Source organism: Euphorbia lathyris, chromosome 9 (genome assembly GCF_963576675.1).
Source record: "Euphorbia lathyris chromosome 9, ddEupLath1.1, whole genome shotgun sequence".
Classification (NCBI taxonomy): domain Eukaryota; kingdom Viridiplantae; phylum Streptophyta; class Magnoliopsida; order Malpighiales; family Euphorbiaceae; genus Euphorbia; species Euphorbia lathyris.
The window spans coordinates 43885911-43904077 of NC_088918.1; the positions used below are offsets into that span (position 1 = coordinate 43885911).

The 18167-nt window shown below is 36.8% G+C and overlaps 1 protein-coding gene across 1 annotated transcript; it reads left to right on the forward strand.

Moving 5' to 3' along the window:
• The first annotated feature begins 3718 nt into the window (after nucleotides 1-3718).
• Nucleotides 3719-17471, forward strand: LOC136205623 (ethanolamine-phosphate cytidylyltransferase). Its single transcript, XM_065996302.1, has 8 exons — nucleotides 3719-4474; nucleotides 4569-4744; nucleotides 4911-4982; nucleotides 15405-15472; nucleotides 16153-16273; nucleotides 16842-16907; nucleotides 16995-17117; nucleotides 17192-17471. The coding sequence occupies exons 1-8, from the start codon at nucleotides 3931-3933 to the stop codon at nucleotides 17261-17263; spliced, it is 1242 nt and encodes a 413-aa protein (XP_065852374.1). The 5' UTR covers nucleotides 3719-3930; the 3' UTR covers nucleotides 17264-17471.
• The last annotated feature ends 696 nt before the right edge of the window (nucleotides 17472-18167 follow it).

Consider the following 18167-nt stretch of genomic DNA (forward strand, 5'->3'; position numbering starts at 1 on the left):
ATTTCATCTGTTTTAAGATCTAAAGGTGATATTGTGCTCATAGTATTGTCAAGCGGAATAGCTTCTCTTCTTATGCCTGGTGGCGGAACTGCACATTCAAGGTTTGGTATACCCATTGTTATAAATGAAGATTCAACTTGCAACATCAAGCAAGGAAGTCCTTTGGCTGAGCTAATTATTAGAGCACAACTTATTATATGGGATGAGGTGCCAATGGTACATAAACATTGTTTTGAAGCTTTTGACAAAACTTTACTAGATATCATACAGTTTCATAACAACAATAGCATGAATTTGCCATTTGGGGGAAATGTGGTTGTTTTTGGTGGAGACTTCAGACAAATATTGCTTGTCATTCCAAAAGGCAGTAGACAAAATATAATATCTGCTACTATAAATTCTTTTTATTCATGGAAATACTGTAAAGTGCTTAAGCTAACGAAAAACATGCGACTTCAATCTGAGAACACACTTAATGATATAGAAGAGTTGAGATGGTTTTCTGAATGGATTTTAAGCATTGGGAATGGAACCATTGGTGAGCCAAATGATGGTGAAGTTACATTTTGCATACCTAAAGATTTGCTCATTAAAGATACAGGGGATCTGATGCGTGTTTTACGTATACGTGCATGTGAAGGCAAGTGTACCTTAGTTGTGTATCAAGTAATAAAGTGAAAGTAGAGTATCGTTCCCACGAGGATGGTGATTATAAGTACTAATCTTTTTGCTCACTAACTATTATTTAAACAATCAGAAGGTAGAGTTTGATGGACAACCAAGCTAAGACTTAAGCAAGAAGTGAGATGAAAATTGTACAAAATTAAATGAGAAATTACTTATAATGAAAGAAACTAAGGCTTCTATCTTCACTTAACCTCTTTGCTTGGTAATAACACTTAACCCCTTTTAAGTTGCTTTATCCTTTTTAAGATGACGATTTTTCTTATTAACTAATAGATTCTCGAGATTGGTTCTAAACTCTCGATTAATTATTTTCCCTTGGTCCGGCTCAAGTAATTAATCTAGAGAAGCATTAAGTTTTATTAATCTAAACCTTTTTAACCTACTTTACCTTGGTCCGGCTAAAATGATTACTTAAGATTCAAGAAAAACCACTCGAGTAATTAGTTCTAAACTTTCGATTAATTACTTTCCCTTGGTCCGACTCAAGTAATTAATCAAAAGAAGCATTAAGTTTTCTTAGTTCCAAACCTTCGATTTATTACTTTCCCTTGGTCCGGCTCAAGTAATAAATCTAAGATTTGTAAATAAGATTCATGAAAAACCTTGGAAAACCAATAAGCCACACTAAATGGTCATTAGGTCCAATTTATGAATTTTGATTAATCAATTTAATCACGATCAATATAAACGATTAATTATATTCAAGTAGGAAGTTGGCCAATCTCCTACAAGAATTAAGAAACATAAGTTAGTTCTAAAAAAGGATAAACATAGCTTAAATAGGTTAAACGTAATTACTACATAATTATGATTAAGATCCACTGTTACCTTAGTTAAGGGGGTTTTAGCCCATGATTAGATTAAAACACACATAGAAAGATAGATAATGAAGTTCATAGTAATAAAAGAAATTAAAGTTTAGAAGAAACCGTAATGACGATTGCTGAACGAACTTCTTCGGTAACTTGAAACTTACTTTTATTGGATGAACTTTTGCACAAACAACACTTTAAGAACAATAACAACAATTACAACAACACAAACAACTGATTTTGAAGAAAAAAATCAGCAAAATAACATTATAGAGGGAGGAATTAAGCCTAAGCTTGGTGTGTCTTCAAATGGCTCCCAATGTCTCCTTTTATAGTAAAATGGCACACATAATTCCAAAGACCAAGTCTCCTTATGGCCTCCCACTTCCTAATCTTCTGAATTCAGCCTTTAAGAGAGGGTGGTGGAAGACTTTGACAATTTAGGAGTTGAAATGTGTAAAGGTGGGAAAGGAATCATAGGCTTCAACATGTTTATCAACTTTGGATAATTTTTTAGTCCCGATACACTTCGAGTTTGGAGATGATTATTATTAGTCATTTATCATCTTTCTCTTAGCTTTCCAACACATTTTGAATCGCCTCAATCCGAGTCCGTATGAGGGAGATGCGATGAAAATACGAAAATGTGTCAAATTTGTCCTAGTGTGAACAAAGAGACTTTATTTCTGCCAGCTCCATCTCGACGAGATGCATGCTGAATGTCACTAAAAATCCTTTTTATGGTCTCTTTTACTCCCGAGTTGTCACCTTAAGCCCCGACTTGGTTATTTGTGCCGAAAACCTTGCGAAAGTGCCTAAAAAACACACAAAGTGGCTTAAATACATAAAATGAACAAAATATACAAAAACCAATATTAAAATTTATTACAAAGGTACAAAATAACTAGTAATTAAATACTAAAAATGCTATAAATTACGACAATAACAAGATCCAATTGGAGCAATTGTCCAAAGCACATATCCAAGTTTGTTGGAGAATAGCGTCGATCCAAAGTACTTGCAAGAACGTGCAATTCTTGCCCCAACATTGGATGTTGTAAATAGAGTCAATGAATACACGTTGTCTGCTTGGACAGGTGATGAAATATGCTATTTAAGTTCAGATACTATTTGTCAAGTTGAAAATGCTTCATCAAGCCAGGATGATGTCTACACTCCAGAATTTCTAAATAGTATAAAATCATCTGGCTTGCCGAATCACAAGTTGAAATTGAAAATTAGAATATCTATCATGCTACTTCGTAATATATCAAACTTCAGGCTTATGTAATGACATGCGTTTAGTGGTAACTCAATTAGGAAAACATGTCATTGAATCAAGGAAAATTATGGATTGTAATATTGGACAAAAAGTTTTTATTGCTCGACTTGCTTTGACTCCCTCAAATATAAAATTACCATTCAGATTTCAACAGAGACAATATCCTTTGGTTGTTCGCTTTGCCATGACAATAAATAAAAGTCAAGCTCAATCGCTTGCACATGTTGGATAATATCTCCCTCGATCAGTTTTTAACTATGGTCAAATGTATGCGGTCGTTTCTTGAAAATCCTTATTTGTGACGAGGAAAATGAAACAAAAAATTATGCTCAAAATAAAAGTTTTTAATAATATTAATTAAATCATTCATTATATTAGGTATATGTTTAAATAAATTTATTTCACATTTTTTAATTTATAAGTATAAATTTATTTGACTTGATAAAATTGTAAATATATATAAAAAAATTCCATGTATTAGGTGAGTCAAAATTTAGTTTAATTAAATATGTATAAAAATTTATTAGTGGTAAAAGGTAAATTTTCATCATTTTATATAAAATTATGGACACATGGAATAAGAGCCCATTTGTTTTATATGCCGTTTGCTGTTTTCTGTTACGGTTTGCTGTTTGAAAATACCGTTTTTTCAAAAAGTAGAGATTCACTGTTTTTATAAAAAGCTTATTTTTAACTAACAAAGGCAAATATGAGGCATTTAACCAAATACCTAAAACACTCATTTTCAAAATGAAAAGACAAACCCGAGATCGAAAAGCAGCAACCAAACACTCCCTAATACATAACTTAACCTTACAAAAAAAAAGAAAAAACGTATATAACTTAATAATAAATTATTTATTGTTTATATATATATATATATATATATATATATATATATATATATATATATATATATATAAAATTCTACAGGTGGTCGAAGAAGCCCTAAAGTTATAAAAAAAGAAATAAGGAGGAAGGAAAAGAGGAGAAGTTTCCAAGAGAAGGCGACAGGTGTGGAGGAGAAGCCAAAACCGGTGCATTGGTGGGAAAAATGGAATAAAGGCTGATGCATCACCTGTAAAGCAAGAGAGAATATAATAGCGTTAGGGATTTCAATTTTGGGCGGCAAGTTTAAATCCTCAACCGATGGGTGTCGACGGTGGCGCGCAACCGGAGAAGGTAAAGATTGTAGCGACGTGGTTAGCGGTCGCAGTGGGAGTATGTTTATTAGGATTCTATTTGAAGGGCGGTGATTTGAAGCAATGGAGGAGAATGAGAAGGAAGAAGAAGAAGGTACGCGTTTACATGGATGGTTGCTTCGACATGATGCATTACGGCCATTGCAACGCACTACGGCAGGCGCGTGCCTTAGGGGACGAATTGGTGGTGGGCGTGGTAAGTGACGCCGAGATCATAGCGAATAAAGGCCCCCCTGTTACCCCTCTCCACGAAAGAATGATAATGGTTAAAGCTGTTAAGTGGGTCGATGAGGTAATTTCCGACGCGCCTTATGCAATTACAGAGGAGTTCATGAAGAAACTTTTCGAAGAATACGATATCGACTATATCATACATGGGGATGATCCTTGTGTTCTTCCTGATGGAACTGATGCCTACGCCCTCGCAAAGAAGGCCGGTCGTTATAAGCAAATTAAACGCACTGAAGGAGTTTCCAGCACCGATATTGTTGGTATTGCTTTTGTTCTTTGTTCTTCGTTCTTTGTTTTATGCTATGAGATTGATTTGAATTGTAAATTATGAATCAATTATGTGATATTTAATAGGTCGCATGTTGCTCTGCACGCGAGAGAGAACAATTACTGATAGTCACAAAAATTCATCTCTGCAAAGACAATTCAGTCATGGTCATGGTCAGAAATTGGAAGATGGTGGATCTGGAACTCGCGTTTCTCATTTTCTTCCTACTTCTCGCAGAATTGTTCAATTCTCCAATGGCAAGGTTTGCAGCACTCAATGATCTTTTTAATCTTTTCTTATACTGTTATTTGTTCGAAGGTTGGGTCTAGTGGGTTTTCACCTGGGTAAATGAATTTATGTTCTCAGTGAACATTGTTTGGCATTTGATTTATCAATGCATGATGAAACGTTTACCCTTGTGGTTGCAGGGGCCTTGTCCTGATTCTCGCATAGTTTATATAGATGGTGCTTTTGATCTTTTTCATGCTGGGCATGTTGAGGTATGTTACGAAAAAGATCAAATTTTGGATTGTTCTTGTTCAAACGCTTTTCCCCTTGTTCTGATACTAAATAGAACCCCCTTTGGCGTGCCCATGAGAAGTCCATAGGACTATCCTCCAGTCTTTGCAGTTCGCTTCTATTTTTTGTATGTGGTTTTAAGTTGTTTGAAGTGTTACAGTTTCTATTTACTTTTACTTGCCATGACCTGAAACATGACTTCTTTTTCCTTTAGAACTTGATTTGTGTGGGCATGTGGGAGTAAATATCTGATTGTTTATGTAATATAGTATCTTAATCATTACTATGAGTACACATTGAGAGGAGAGATGACCTGGCTGATATGCAGTTGTAGTAGTCTGGTTTTGCGACATGAGTAGTCTGGTTTTGGGACATGCATGCTGATGGATATCATGATAACAAAGAAGTGAAACAGAGAAGAATTAAGAATATTCAAACACAAATAATAGCAATAACAATGGAGGAAATAAGGAATGCGTGTTATTTGGTACCATATAGCCAAAAAGAAGGAAATACGAAGAAAGATAACCAGTAGAACCCTTCCTACTGTCCAAGCTCACAGCCGAATTCCAAAATAACCATAAAAAGCATCTGTTTTCACAGCTATCAAAACCACTTATTTCCCCGCACTCACATTCTCCAAGAAATGGCTAACTCCTTCCACCATTAGCCTCCACATGTCTCCCTTTTTTCATCCGAGAATAAACTTTCCAAATCTTAGGCCTATGGGACAATTCATCAATTGGGGGCCCCTTATAACGATCCCTATCACTGTCGGCCTCTATAACAACGGTCTTGTCTCAATATTGAACTCGGGAAATTGGTTGTGAATAGAATATTCATCTTCCCACGTGGCTTCATCATGATGAGGGCCCACATAATTAAATCCCACCTAGAATTGGAATCCTTATGCAATAAGGACATCAGTTCTAGCTGCCGCAAGTTGCATTCCAAAACAGATTTGGATTTCTTTATTTTTTTCCTTTAAAGTTTTAAATTTAATTGTTTTCCTTTTCCTTCAAGGCTTAGGACTATCTTAGCCTATAAATAAGCCTAATATTGTATTAGATTAGACAGATTGGATTAATAAAACTAAAAACGAGAGTTCTTCTCAGATTTTCTTGGTTTTGTCCAAGTGTTTTCTAGATTTCGATCTAGTGTTCATTATTTCTTTCCGTCGGGTTTTTGATTAAACTCGCACCCGCGCACCCGCTGTATCAGTTGGTATCAGAGCCTCGTCGTCCTCCAGACTTCTAAGAGCTGAGAATATGGTCCAACCTAACAACACCGGTGAGCAAGTTCCAATGGCACAATTCAATAGTTTCGTGCAAGAGATGCGTGAAGCAATGCAAGCGATGCAAACACAAATCGAGCAACTAACTATCAACAGACAACCCAAAAGACAAGTGGAGAATGTTGAAGGGGAAGCTAATCCTCCCAATAATCACAATCGACGTCCTAGGGTTCGACGAAATATCGAAGTAGAGCCCGAACTTGACGATGATTTTGATATTTTTGATGATGAAGATGTTTTTAATCCGAGACGTAGAAATAATAATAGGAGGAACGATAGAGGGGACGAATACAAGATTAAACTGGAACTACCTAGTTTCAATGGGGATTTAGATGTCGAAGGGTTTCTTGATTGGATTCATGAAGTTGAACGCTTCTTTGATTATGCTGAGGTTCCAGAATATAGAAAAGTTAAATTAGTCGCATATAGGCTAAAAGGGGGAGTTGCAGAATGGTGGGATCAGATGAATGAACGTCGAAGGAGGGGTGGTCAAGAACCTATCTCCCTTTGGTACCAGATGAAGCAATTACTTAAAAGACGATTCTTACCTCCTGACTATGAACAATATATTTTTGAGGCTTACCAAAATTGTGTTCAGGGTAAAAGAAGCGTAATACTGCTGAATTTTATAGATTATCTGCTAGAGCTAATTTGTCGGAGACGGAAAGCCAACAAACTTCTCATTATTTAGGAGGTTTAAACCCAAATATTCGCGAGAGGATTGGGGTTCAGATGATCATTAAAGTTCAAGATGCTCGGGATTTGGCACTAAAAGCTGAACAATTGTTGAAAGAGAGGCCAAGGGAAACCTATCGGAGATATGGAGGCGAGAATTTTGCGAACAATCAACAAAGAACAATTGACAAGGGCAAATATGTGGCGGGATCAAGTGGAGCAAAACCAATCCAGAAAACCGGTAAAGACACACGTGATGAGCCGCAACATCGAGCTAAAGGAAACAACCTACCTCCTAAGACTAATAACGATCCCTATGCAAGACCACGATCTGGTAAGTGTTTCAAGTGCAACGAAACTGGGCACCACTCATGAGTGTCCAAAGAGGCGAACGGTAAATATGGTAGAGCAAAATGAAGATGGAAACGATTTCGTTTGTACAGCTGACGAGAGTGAGGATGAAGATGATTGTGTTTTTGAGGAGGAATATCAAGTAGGTGTTATTCAACACTTAATGCTCACCAAAAAGCATGATCAGGAACAGAGGCATCAATTGTTTCGAACCACATGTAGGGTTCAAGGAAAACTTTGCAGTTTAATTATTGATGGTGGCAGCCAAGAGAATATCATCAGCCGGAAAGCAGTTTGTAAGTTCGGATTGACCCCTGAGCCACATCCTGAACCTTACAACATCGGATGGATAAAAGATGTCGGTACAATTCGAGTAACTCAAAGGTGTTCAGTTCCTATAACCCTTGGCAAATATTCTGATAATATTTATTGTGATGTTATTGATATGGATACTTGTCATGTTTTGCTTGGAAGGCCTTGGCAATTTGACTTAGATGCCTTACATGCTGGTAGGAAAAATACTTACCAATTTCTTAAGGATGGCGCAAGATATACGCTAATACCACAAGTTAAGAGGACAACTATGCAGCAGGAGACAATTCCAGACAAACAAGTTATGCTTGTTGGCGGAAAAGAGTTCTTGAATGAAAGCAGGGAAACACAAGTTATGTATCTGTTGGTTATGAAAGGCGAAGAAATTAAAGGCGATCCTCAAGTCCAATTACCAGTGGAGGTGCAGAACATTTTGAAAGAATTTGCAGATGTTATTCCTGATGATTTACCTAAAGAATTGCCTCCTATGAGGAATATTCAACACCAAATTGATTTTGTTCCAGGTGCTAGTTTGCCTAATCTGCCACACTATAGGATGAGTCCTAAAGAACAAGAAATTTTAAGAGCACAAGTGGAAGATTTACTTAACAAGGGACACATTCGAGAAAGTATAAGTCCATGTGCTGTACCTGCCTTGCTAACACCTAAGAAGGATAGGAGTTGGAGAATGTGCATTGATAGTCGTGCAATTAATAAAATCACAATTGGCTACAAATTTCCCATTCCAAGGCTTGATGATATGTTAGACCAATTGAGTGGATCGATAATCTTCTCCAAACTAGATCTGCGCAGTGGTTACTATCAGATTCGGATTAAACCTGGACATGAATGGAAGACTGCGTTTAAGACAAGGGATGGCTTATATGAATGGTTAGTAATGCCGTTTGGGTTAACTAATGCTCCGAGCACTTTCATGCGTCTCATGAACCAGGTATTACGTCCTTTCATTGGAAAATTTGTTGTGGTGTACTTTGATGACATTTTAATTCATAGCAAAACCAATGAAGAGCATATTGAGCATTTAAAATTGGTGTTTAATGCATTAAGGGAAAATAAATTATATGCAAATTTGAAGAAATGCTCATTTATGTTAGAAGAATTACTATTTCTAGGATATGTTGTTGGGAAAGATGGGATTAAAGTTGATGAAGAAAAGGTGAAAGCCATTCGGGATTGGCCAACACCAAAGTCTGTAGGAGACATCCGTAGCTTTCATGGCTTAGCTACATTCTATAGAAGATTCATTAGACACTTTAGTCCTATTGTAGCTCCATTAACCGAATGTCTCAAGAAAGGAAGGGGTTTTGTTTGGGGTGAAAAAGAAGAGCAGAGTTTTGCTTTAGTTAAGGAGAAATTGTGTACTGCTCCTGTTTTAGCTCTTCCTGACTTTGATAAACTGTTTGAGGTGGACTGTGATGCAAGTGGAATAGGCATTGGTGCTGTATTATCACAAGGGAAGCAACCTATTGCTTTCTTTAGTGAAAAACTGAGTGAATCGAGAATGAAGTGGGCAACGTATGATAAAGAGTTTTATGCTGTCGTTCGTGCCTTGAAGACTTGGGAACATTATTTGATTGGAAAGGAGTTCGTATTGTACACTGATCATCAAGCTCTAAAATATTTAAGTAGCCAGAAGCAATTGAGGAATGCTATGCACGCCAGATGGGCAGCCTTTGTTGATAAGTTTCCTTTCAAACTTATTCACAAGTCTGGTCAACAAAATCGTGTAGCTGATGCTTTAAGTCGTCGGGTACATCTCATTAAAACTCTTGCTATTGAAATTGATTCTTTTGATTCTATGAAAGAGTTGTATGCAGATGATAAAGATTTTAAAGCCATATGGGAGTTGTGTGTGACAAAGCAACCATGTGATGATTTTCATATACATGATGGGTTTTTCATGAAGGGGAATCAATTATGCCTGCCTGGTACTTCTATTCGTGAGAAAGTCATTAGAGACTTACATGGAGGAGGTCTTTCTGGTCATTTTGGAAGAGATAAGACTATTGATGCTGTAAAGAGTCGTTATTATTGGCCAAAGTTGAGACGAGATGTTAACAATATAGTCATGAAGTGTTATGTCTGCCAAACTTCTAAGGGTGGAGTGAAGAATACTGGGCTATACATGCCGTTACCAGTACCAAGTACGATATGGGAAGATCTATCCATGGACTTTGTTTTGGGTTTACCCCGTACGCAAAGAGGCATGGATTCTGTTTTCGTAGTAGTTGATAGATTTTCTAAAATGGCACACTTTCTTCCTTGCAAGAAAACTGCAGATGCATCATCTATTGCGAAGCTGTTTTTTCGAGAAGTTAGACTACATGGGGTTCCAAAATCTATTGTGTCGGATAGGGATACCAAGTTCTTGAGTCATTTCTGGAAGACTCTTTGGAGTTTATTTGATTCATCTCTGAAGTTTAGCAGCACAGCACATCCTCAAACTGATGGGCAGACAGAAGTAGTGAATCGAACATTGGGCAACCTTCTAAGAGGGATATGTCAAGATAAGCCTAAAACTTGGGATTTTGCAGTTGCTCAAGCTGAGTTTGCATATAATAGTGTTGTTCATAGCGCTACCGGGAGAAGTCCTTTTTCTGTGGTGTACATGAAGGTACCAAATCATACTTTAGATCTTGTGAAGATACCCAAATCTACTGGGTTTAGTTCTTCTGCTGAAAAGTTAGCTCAAGAGGTCCAAGCGGTCCATGAAGATGTGAAAAAGAGGCTTGAAAAGAGGAATGCGAAGGTGAAGGAACAAGTTGATAAGCATCGAAAACTTCAAGTGTTCGAACCGGGTAACGAAGTTATGGTTTATTTGAGAAAAGAGAGGTTGGCACATGCCGCGAGTTCCAAACTTCAACCCAAGAAATACGGTCCTTTCAAAGTCCTAGAGCGGATTAATGCAAATGCCTACAAGATCGAGATGCCACAATGGCTAAGGAAAATTTCTAATACTTTTAATGTGGCGGATTTGTCTCTCTATGTTCCTGATTGTGGGTTGGACTATCCAGACTTAAACTCGAGGTCGAGTTCTTCGAAAGTGGAGGTGAATGATGAGGGCCCACATAATTAAATCCCACCTAGAATTGGAATCCTTATGCAATAAGGACATCAGTTCTAGCTGCCGCAAGTTGCATTCCAAAACAGATTTGGATTTCTTTATTTTTTTCCTTTAAAGTTTTAAATTTAATTGTTTTCCTTTTCCTTCAAGGCTTAGGACTATCTTAGCCTATAAATAAGCCTAGTATTGTATTAGATTAGACAGATTGGATTAATAAAACTAAAAACGAGAGTTCTTCTCAGATTTTCTTGGTTTTGTCCAAGTGTTTTCTAGATTTCGATCTAGTGTTCATTATTTCTTTCCGTCGGGTTTTTGATTAAACTCGCACCCGCGCACCCGCTGTATCACATCAACTGACCCCTTCACAATGAATGAGCCATTGAGGGATTTGTTCATCGTGCTTAGAATCCGTTGAGCCAGGATGTGGGCTGGTATAAGGAGAGCAAAATCATCAAATTCTAAACCACGTGGCAATTACGCTTCAACCGTTAGCCAACACCAATAGCCCTTTTTAATAAGGAGACATGAAAAACGGGATGAATCTGGGCTGTATTAGGAAGGTGAAGACGATAAGCCGTAGCTCCAATCTTGGCAATGATCTGAAATGGGCCATAGCAATGAGCAACCAACTTAGGATTGATTCGATGAGAAACAGATTGTTGACAGTGAGCTCGAAGTTTCAAGAAAACCCAATCCTACTTCAAAGCTAATGTCTCTACCATGTTTGTCTTCCAAAACTTTCATTTTAGCCTGAGGATGCAATAAATGCTGTGGGAGCCTTTCGACCATAGACGATTTCAAAAGGGGTCGAGTTTGTAGATATATGGTAGGTAGGATTATACCAAAACTCGGTCCAGGATAGGCAAAAGGACCATGTCTTTGGCTGGTCAGCAGTGAGACACCTCAAGTAAGTCTCTGAGCAGAGATTTGTGACCTCTGTTTGTCCGCCAGGCTTGGAGCTTAAAAATCTCATTTGAAAAAGAACTCAGAAAAAGAGGATCTCTATCACTAAGGATAGATTTTGGAAAGCTGTGGAGTCTGATAAATTCCTTTAAGAATATTTCGGCCAAGGACCGAGCTGAATAAGGATGTTTTAGAAGAATAAAATGGGAACTCCAGGGGCTGCAGTAATCCTCCAAGAGCAAGAGTGGAGGCCTTATAATGCTGACAGACGCTACATTGCTACACCTAGAATTTTGGTCATACCAAACCAATGCAAATTGGAAGCTAGGCGCTTGTATTTACGATAAAACCCCCGAATGCCCAAGAGGAGAAGTAGAAGGAATGACAACTCGCCCTTTCTGATAGAGTTTACCTTGTTGCTCTTCAAACCCTGGCCAAGGAGTACGTGTACTCTGAGATCGTGGAGAATTTTCTGAAGTTATCATCTTTCATGAATTGCACCCTTTCTGATAAGGAATCTGCTGCACGATTCTGGCTTTAGCAGATAGTGAATGGGTACCCTAATAGCTTGGCCAACCAATTCTGTTGATCAATCGTTGTATTTTTTAGACTGCATTAGAATTGCACCAATTCCACAACATGAGGCATCACATTCAATTTCAAAAGGCTGATTAAAACTGGGAAGGGTTAATACTGGAGCAGATGTCATACGTTGCTTAAGAGTGTCAAAGGCGTCTTGGGCTGCTTGATTTCATTTTAAGCTATCTTTCTTTGTTAAATCGGTAGGTGCCCTTGCTATTTTTCCATAATCTGCAATGAACTTTCTGTAATATCTAGTGAGCCCCCAAAATCCACAAACTCCTTTGACTAATGTGCCCAAGATAATCAATTGATGTTTGACCAAACTTGCACTTCTTTCGGTCAGCGACAAACTTGTCCTGGTCAAGAATAGTTAAAACTACTTTCAGGCATGACAGATGTTGCTTCGAGTCTGAACTGTACACTAATATGTCATCAAAGAAGACCAACACTAACTTTCTCAATGAAGGTAGGAATACATCATCTAGCTACTTGAAAAGTAGCAGGAGCATTGGTTAAGCTAAACAACATGACCAGAAATTCATAGTGGCCGTTGTGCGTCTAAAAAGCTGTTTTCTCCACATCATTGTGTCACATAGAAATCTGATAGAATCTTGATTTTAAATTGATCTTTTAGAGAAAAATTGAGCCCCAAACAACTCATCAAATAATTCATCAACAACAGGAATTGGGTACTTATCTGGAATTGTTACCTGATTGAGTGCTCGATAATTGACACACATGCGCTATGATTGATCCTTCTTCTTGACCAAGATGACTGGATTAGAATAGGCGCTTTAACAGGGCCTAATAATTCCCTGTTGGAGTATTTCCTCAACCTAAATTTTTGAAGTAGAGAATTCAACTACTGCTCTTGACCAGCATCCAACAATGGGAAAGCTCCAATTGTCCCCTTACACCCTTCATCAGTAGGTAAGACTAATTGATCTTCAAGCCATACTTGTAAGGAAACAAGCAATTCCTTAGAATGTGAGGCCCCTTTTAATTCCAACAACTTCACATTATTCCAGAAATATAGCAGCTTGGTCTGCTAATTGAAGACCACATTGCCCAACTTATGCAACAGCTCGATTCCCAGAATAAGATCCAATGGTCCCAAATCAAATACAAGGCCATCAATATGGCAAGAAAAAGGACCTAATTCAATAGGAATATCCTTGCATCTTTCACTAATTCATACCTTAGACCCATCGCCTAAGTGAATGACCAGCCCCATGGTTGCTTAATTTCAAGACCCAGCGCACTTGCTAACTTCTTAGAGAGGAAATTATGAGAAGCTCCCCTGTCAATTAACTGCAACACTGGAATTTCACACATTCGACCATGAAATTTCACCGTGTTTAACTGGTGCCAGTGACATCTGACAACCCATTGAATTCTAGGTTTTTGCACTCTCCATTATCCCTGAATTCTGCAGCTCTGGAGTAATCAAATCGGTATATTTCCCCTTTCTTCATCTACCTCTTCTCCAAAAGAACTCGTAGATGGCCCTCACTGCATTTATGACCTGGGGAATATTTATGTCCATAACTAAAACACAGCCCCTTTCTTCGACGATCTTCCCACTCTTTCTGGGACAAATTTCCCACACCTGAAGCATTACTAGTTTTGGAAGAATTAAGCGGTGGGTTTTGTTTGGGTGAAATTAGATTTGGGTTAGGCATGTTGGGTCGGGTTGAAATAGGGAATTCTGGTTCTATTTGAATAGCAGTCTGTTTGGAATAAGGGTTGGATTCTTGGGTATTGGGTTTCCACGTGAGAGTGAGGGCAGGTGTGACTAGAATACCGCACAACAGAATCCTTGGGCTGATGCCCTGTTTCTTGAGTTGTCTACTTTGTAACTTCTCCTTCATCAATCTCCTTACCCTTAGATTTTTCAAATTCAACGTTAAGTGTTCTATAGATTGTTGCAGTGTGCTCATCAGTTGTTGCATCGAAGCCTTGGAATGTGAGAATTTCTGACAGATTCAATCTTTTCATTCTGAGAATCCAAACGTGATTGCATCCTAGTGGCAATTTGTCCATCGATTCCCATCTCATATCCTGCCAGTCGGACCAATTGATGGATCTCACAATAACGAAGTAGAATATTCAAACACAAATAATAGCAATAACAAAGGAGGAAATAAGGAATGAGTGTTATTTGATACTAGGTAGCCAAAAAGGAAGGAACTACAAAGAAAGATAACTAGTAAAACCCCTCCTACTTTCCAAGCTTACAGCCGAATTCCAAAATAATCACACTGACATTCTCCCAGGAAATAACTAACTCCTTCCACCATTAGCCTCCACGTGTCTCCCTTTTTTCTTCCTAGAATAAATCTCCAAATCTTAGGCCCATGGGACAATTTATCAATTGGGTGCCCTTATCACGATCCCTATCACATGCATTCTCTCATTAGTTCAATTTTTTTTTATTAAATCATTCTCATTGCATTTGGGGATTCTTTTTTATTTTATAATTTATGTTGTTGCTGGTTGCAATAGAATCATAGTCATAGGTTTCGCATCAAGTGATGTATTGAACAAACTGTAGAATTTCCTATGAGACTTCTCTTGAAGGATGCTTTTGTTGTTGAATGAATGAAGTGGAATGCTGGTTCATCTTAATAGAAAATTGAAGCAGCAAAAGGGGCCATAAACAGATGATAGAATGATAATCTTTGATATAAAAGATTAATCATTCATAAAGTGGAGTTAATTTTATTTGAATCTTATGTGAAAAGTTACGGTAGATGGATAAATCTACATCCCAATGGATGTGTGTCTACTCTTAAGGTTTAGAATAGTAATAAGATGCTAGAAGGTGACTATGATCACCAAGTAATGAGTGATGGAGTAACAGTTTCAAAACTATTGCAGTGATCAGGCGATATCTTAACTTGATAGATGATTGTTATGAAAATAAAATATTCAAAATATGCATAGAAGTAATAAGTATTACTAATTTATGATGAAAGTAGTAAATTCCTCCATCCTTAGGTATGGTTCAGTTAGGTGAACTCAAGGAATTGAAAATAAATGGATGATGGAAAATTTGGATATGTTTCTAATAAGGATTAAATATTACACCAAATTGTGATTAGTAGAAGTCTTGAAAGATGATTAAACAAGAAGAGGAATACTTCAATATGTGGTTGAAGTTGGTCATCCATGTCTTCGCTAACCAAAATCATTGTTTAGATACTCAGAGTTGCTCGAGGGCTTGGGGATTTTCTTCTTGTTGGAATTCACAATGATCAGACGGTCAGGTATCCTTCATACTATTCTTTTGGCTTTTTGTACCTCTATTATCTATACATTGCATGTTTTTGTATGCTCTCTTGAATACGATTATTGTACCTAGGGTTCAAGTGGATTGGAATCAATAGAGTTCTATTTGAGCTCGAGCTTGACTCAATTCAAAATACTGTATTTCACCATAGCATTTTTTTTTTCCATCTCTGAATGGTGTATTTGTATTCAAGTTTATTTTTATTATAAAGTTTTATTAAAATATAAAATACGACAATGAGATATGGTATATCATATTTAAAATCACATATGTAAATAAATTAAATGCTTTATTGAGCTTGTGAGCTACTCAAGTCTGTGTTTACTATTCAAACTTGGTTTGTATCATTAACTTGCAAGTTGAGTTCAAGTAGCTCATGAGTAATGTGACTCGTTAAACCCTTCATTTGTATTGTACTTCACATGCTAGAAAAGGAGCGATTATAAATTTCTTCATTCTAGGCTTATTATGCTCTATGCTAGGTTTTTAAAAGATTAGAGGAATGCTAAAGGTTCTCCTAAATGACTTGCTTTTGAATGCTTTTTCCAGTATTGATCTGGTTTTTAGTATTTTGCTTGAATATATACTTATAGCTGCACAGTAGTACAGACTAATAAATATTACTGGCTTATGGTTTTATGAAAACTGGTTTTGCAGTTCCAAAAGAGGAGCACATCGCCCAATTATGAATCTTCATGAAAGAAGTCTAAGTGTTTTGGCTTGTCGGTATGTGGATGAGGTGATAATTGGTGCTCCATGGGAAGTTTCTAAAGACACGGTTAGTGCTCCTAGTTCCTTCACATTCACATGCTTTAGGAATTTAGAGTTTTATTCTGTAGGCACCTCAAGCAAAATTTGTTTTTAATCTAAAATATTCAAGATGCTAATTTAGTATGTCATTTTATTTTCTTTTGCTGCTAGTTCCTTAATATTCACATGTTTTAGGATTTCAAAGCTTTATTCTTAAGGTAAATTAATTCAAAATATTTAAGAAAGTAAGTATCACATGTCAAATTTTCATTTATCGTGTACATATTCCTCTGATCTGGGTTTTACTACAAAATTTGCTGCATAGTTGTCCCTACCTTTCAATGTGGTTCACACAGTCCAATCTTGAACACTAATTGCTTGAAGCTAGTATGGGTTCATGTATTTGTTTTTTATAATCCTTAAGGGGAGTTTGCAAAAAGCTTCGGTATAAATTGACTGAGATAGGAGCTTTTGCAATTATCTTCTTTTGTTTCTTTTATGTTCTATTTACAGGATCAACCAAATTTATTCTGTTAAAAGGTGGCGTTGTGATCATATATTTTGTTTGTTAACGTGGAAATTATTGTTTGCTACAGATAACAACATTTAACATCTCTTTAGTTGTACATGGAACAGTAGCAGAGAACACCGACTATCAGGAGGTAAATTGCAAGAAATTAGTGATTAGTAGTGGGATTGAGAAGACGGTTAATTTTAATTTGATGTGATGTGGTATATGATGTTTGCAGGAAAATAGCAATCCATATGCTGTTCCAATCAGTATGGGAATTTTCCAAGTTTTGGAAAGCCCCTTGGATATTACAACTACCACGATAATTAGGCGGATTGTATCTAATCATGAAGCATACCAGGTAAACTCGAGTAAATTGTTTCTGAACTTACATGGTCTGTGGTTCAAATTATGACTTGTTTGTAAATATTGCAGAAGCGGAATGAGAAGAAGGGAGAAAGTGAGAGGAGGTATTATGAAAGTAAGACATTCATATCGGATGAATGAGGTGAGGTGTAATTAGCTTTTTGAATTTAGAATAACTCTCCTGTGCAATTCTGGTTTGTATTTGCTATTGCTATATCTTTTTTATGCTTCTGGAATTGGGATCCTCCAAGGCACAAATTCAGTTGTAGATTTATTTTCTGAAACCTTGTTGTATGTAGGCATATTATTATTATTATTATTATTATTATTATTATTATTATTATTATTATTATTATTATTATTTATTAGCAGTTGTCTCCGTTGATTGCATTCCATGATAGAAAAGTTATATGCAAAGCAAGGGGACAAGTGTGAACTTTACATTTCAGAATGCATGCTTTTTGTGGGTCTTACTCCACCAGAAAAGAATAGGTTTCGGTTCTAAGAATTGTCTAAAGAAAATCTGTTGCGTGTTGGGATCTGGTCGTTTTTGTCATTCTACTTAGGCTTAAAGCACTTTTTGACCCCTGACCTATCCAAAATTTGTGCATTTGGCCCCTAACCTATTATTTGGTCATATTTGGCCCCTAACCTATCAAATTAGATAAAATCCAACCCATATTGAATGAAAAATTAACTATGTTGGAAAATTAACGGCAGTAACCAATACAAAAATGACACCTGACACATAAATAAAATTAATTTTCACTCTATCGGAACACTAGAAAAAGTTTTTAGGATTTTTTTACTGTGTAAAATAGTTACGGTTGCCATCTCCAGTTGAAAATTAAGTTTATTTATGTGTCATGTGTCGTTTTTGTATTGCTGACTGCTGTTAATTTTCCAACAAAGTTAATTTTCCATTCAACATGGGTTGAATTTTATCTAATTTGATAGGTCAGGGGCCAAATATGACCAAATAATAGGTCAGGGGCCAAATGCATAAATTTTGGATAGGTCAGGGGCCAAAAAGTGCTTTAAGCCT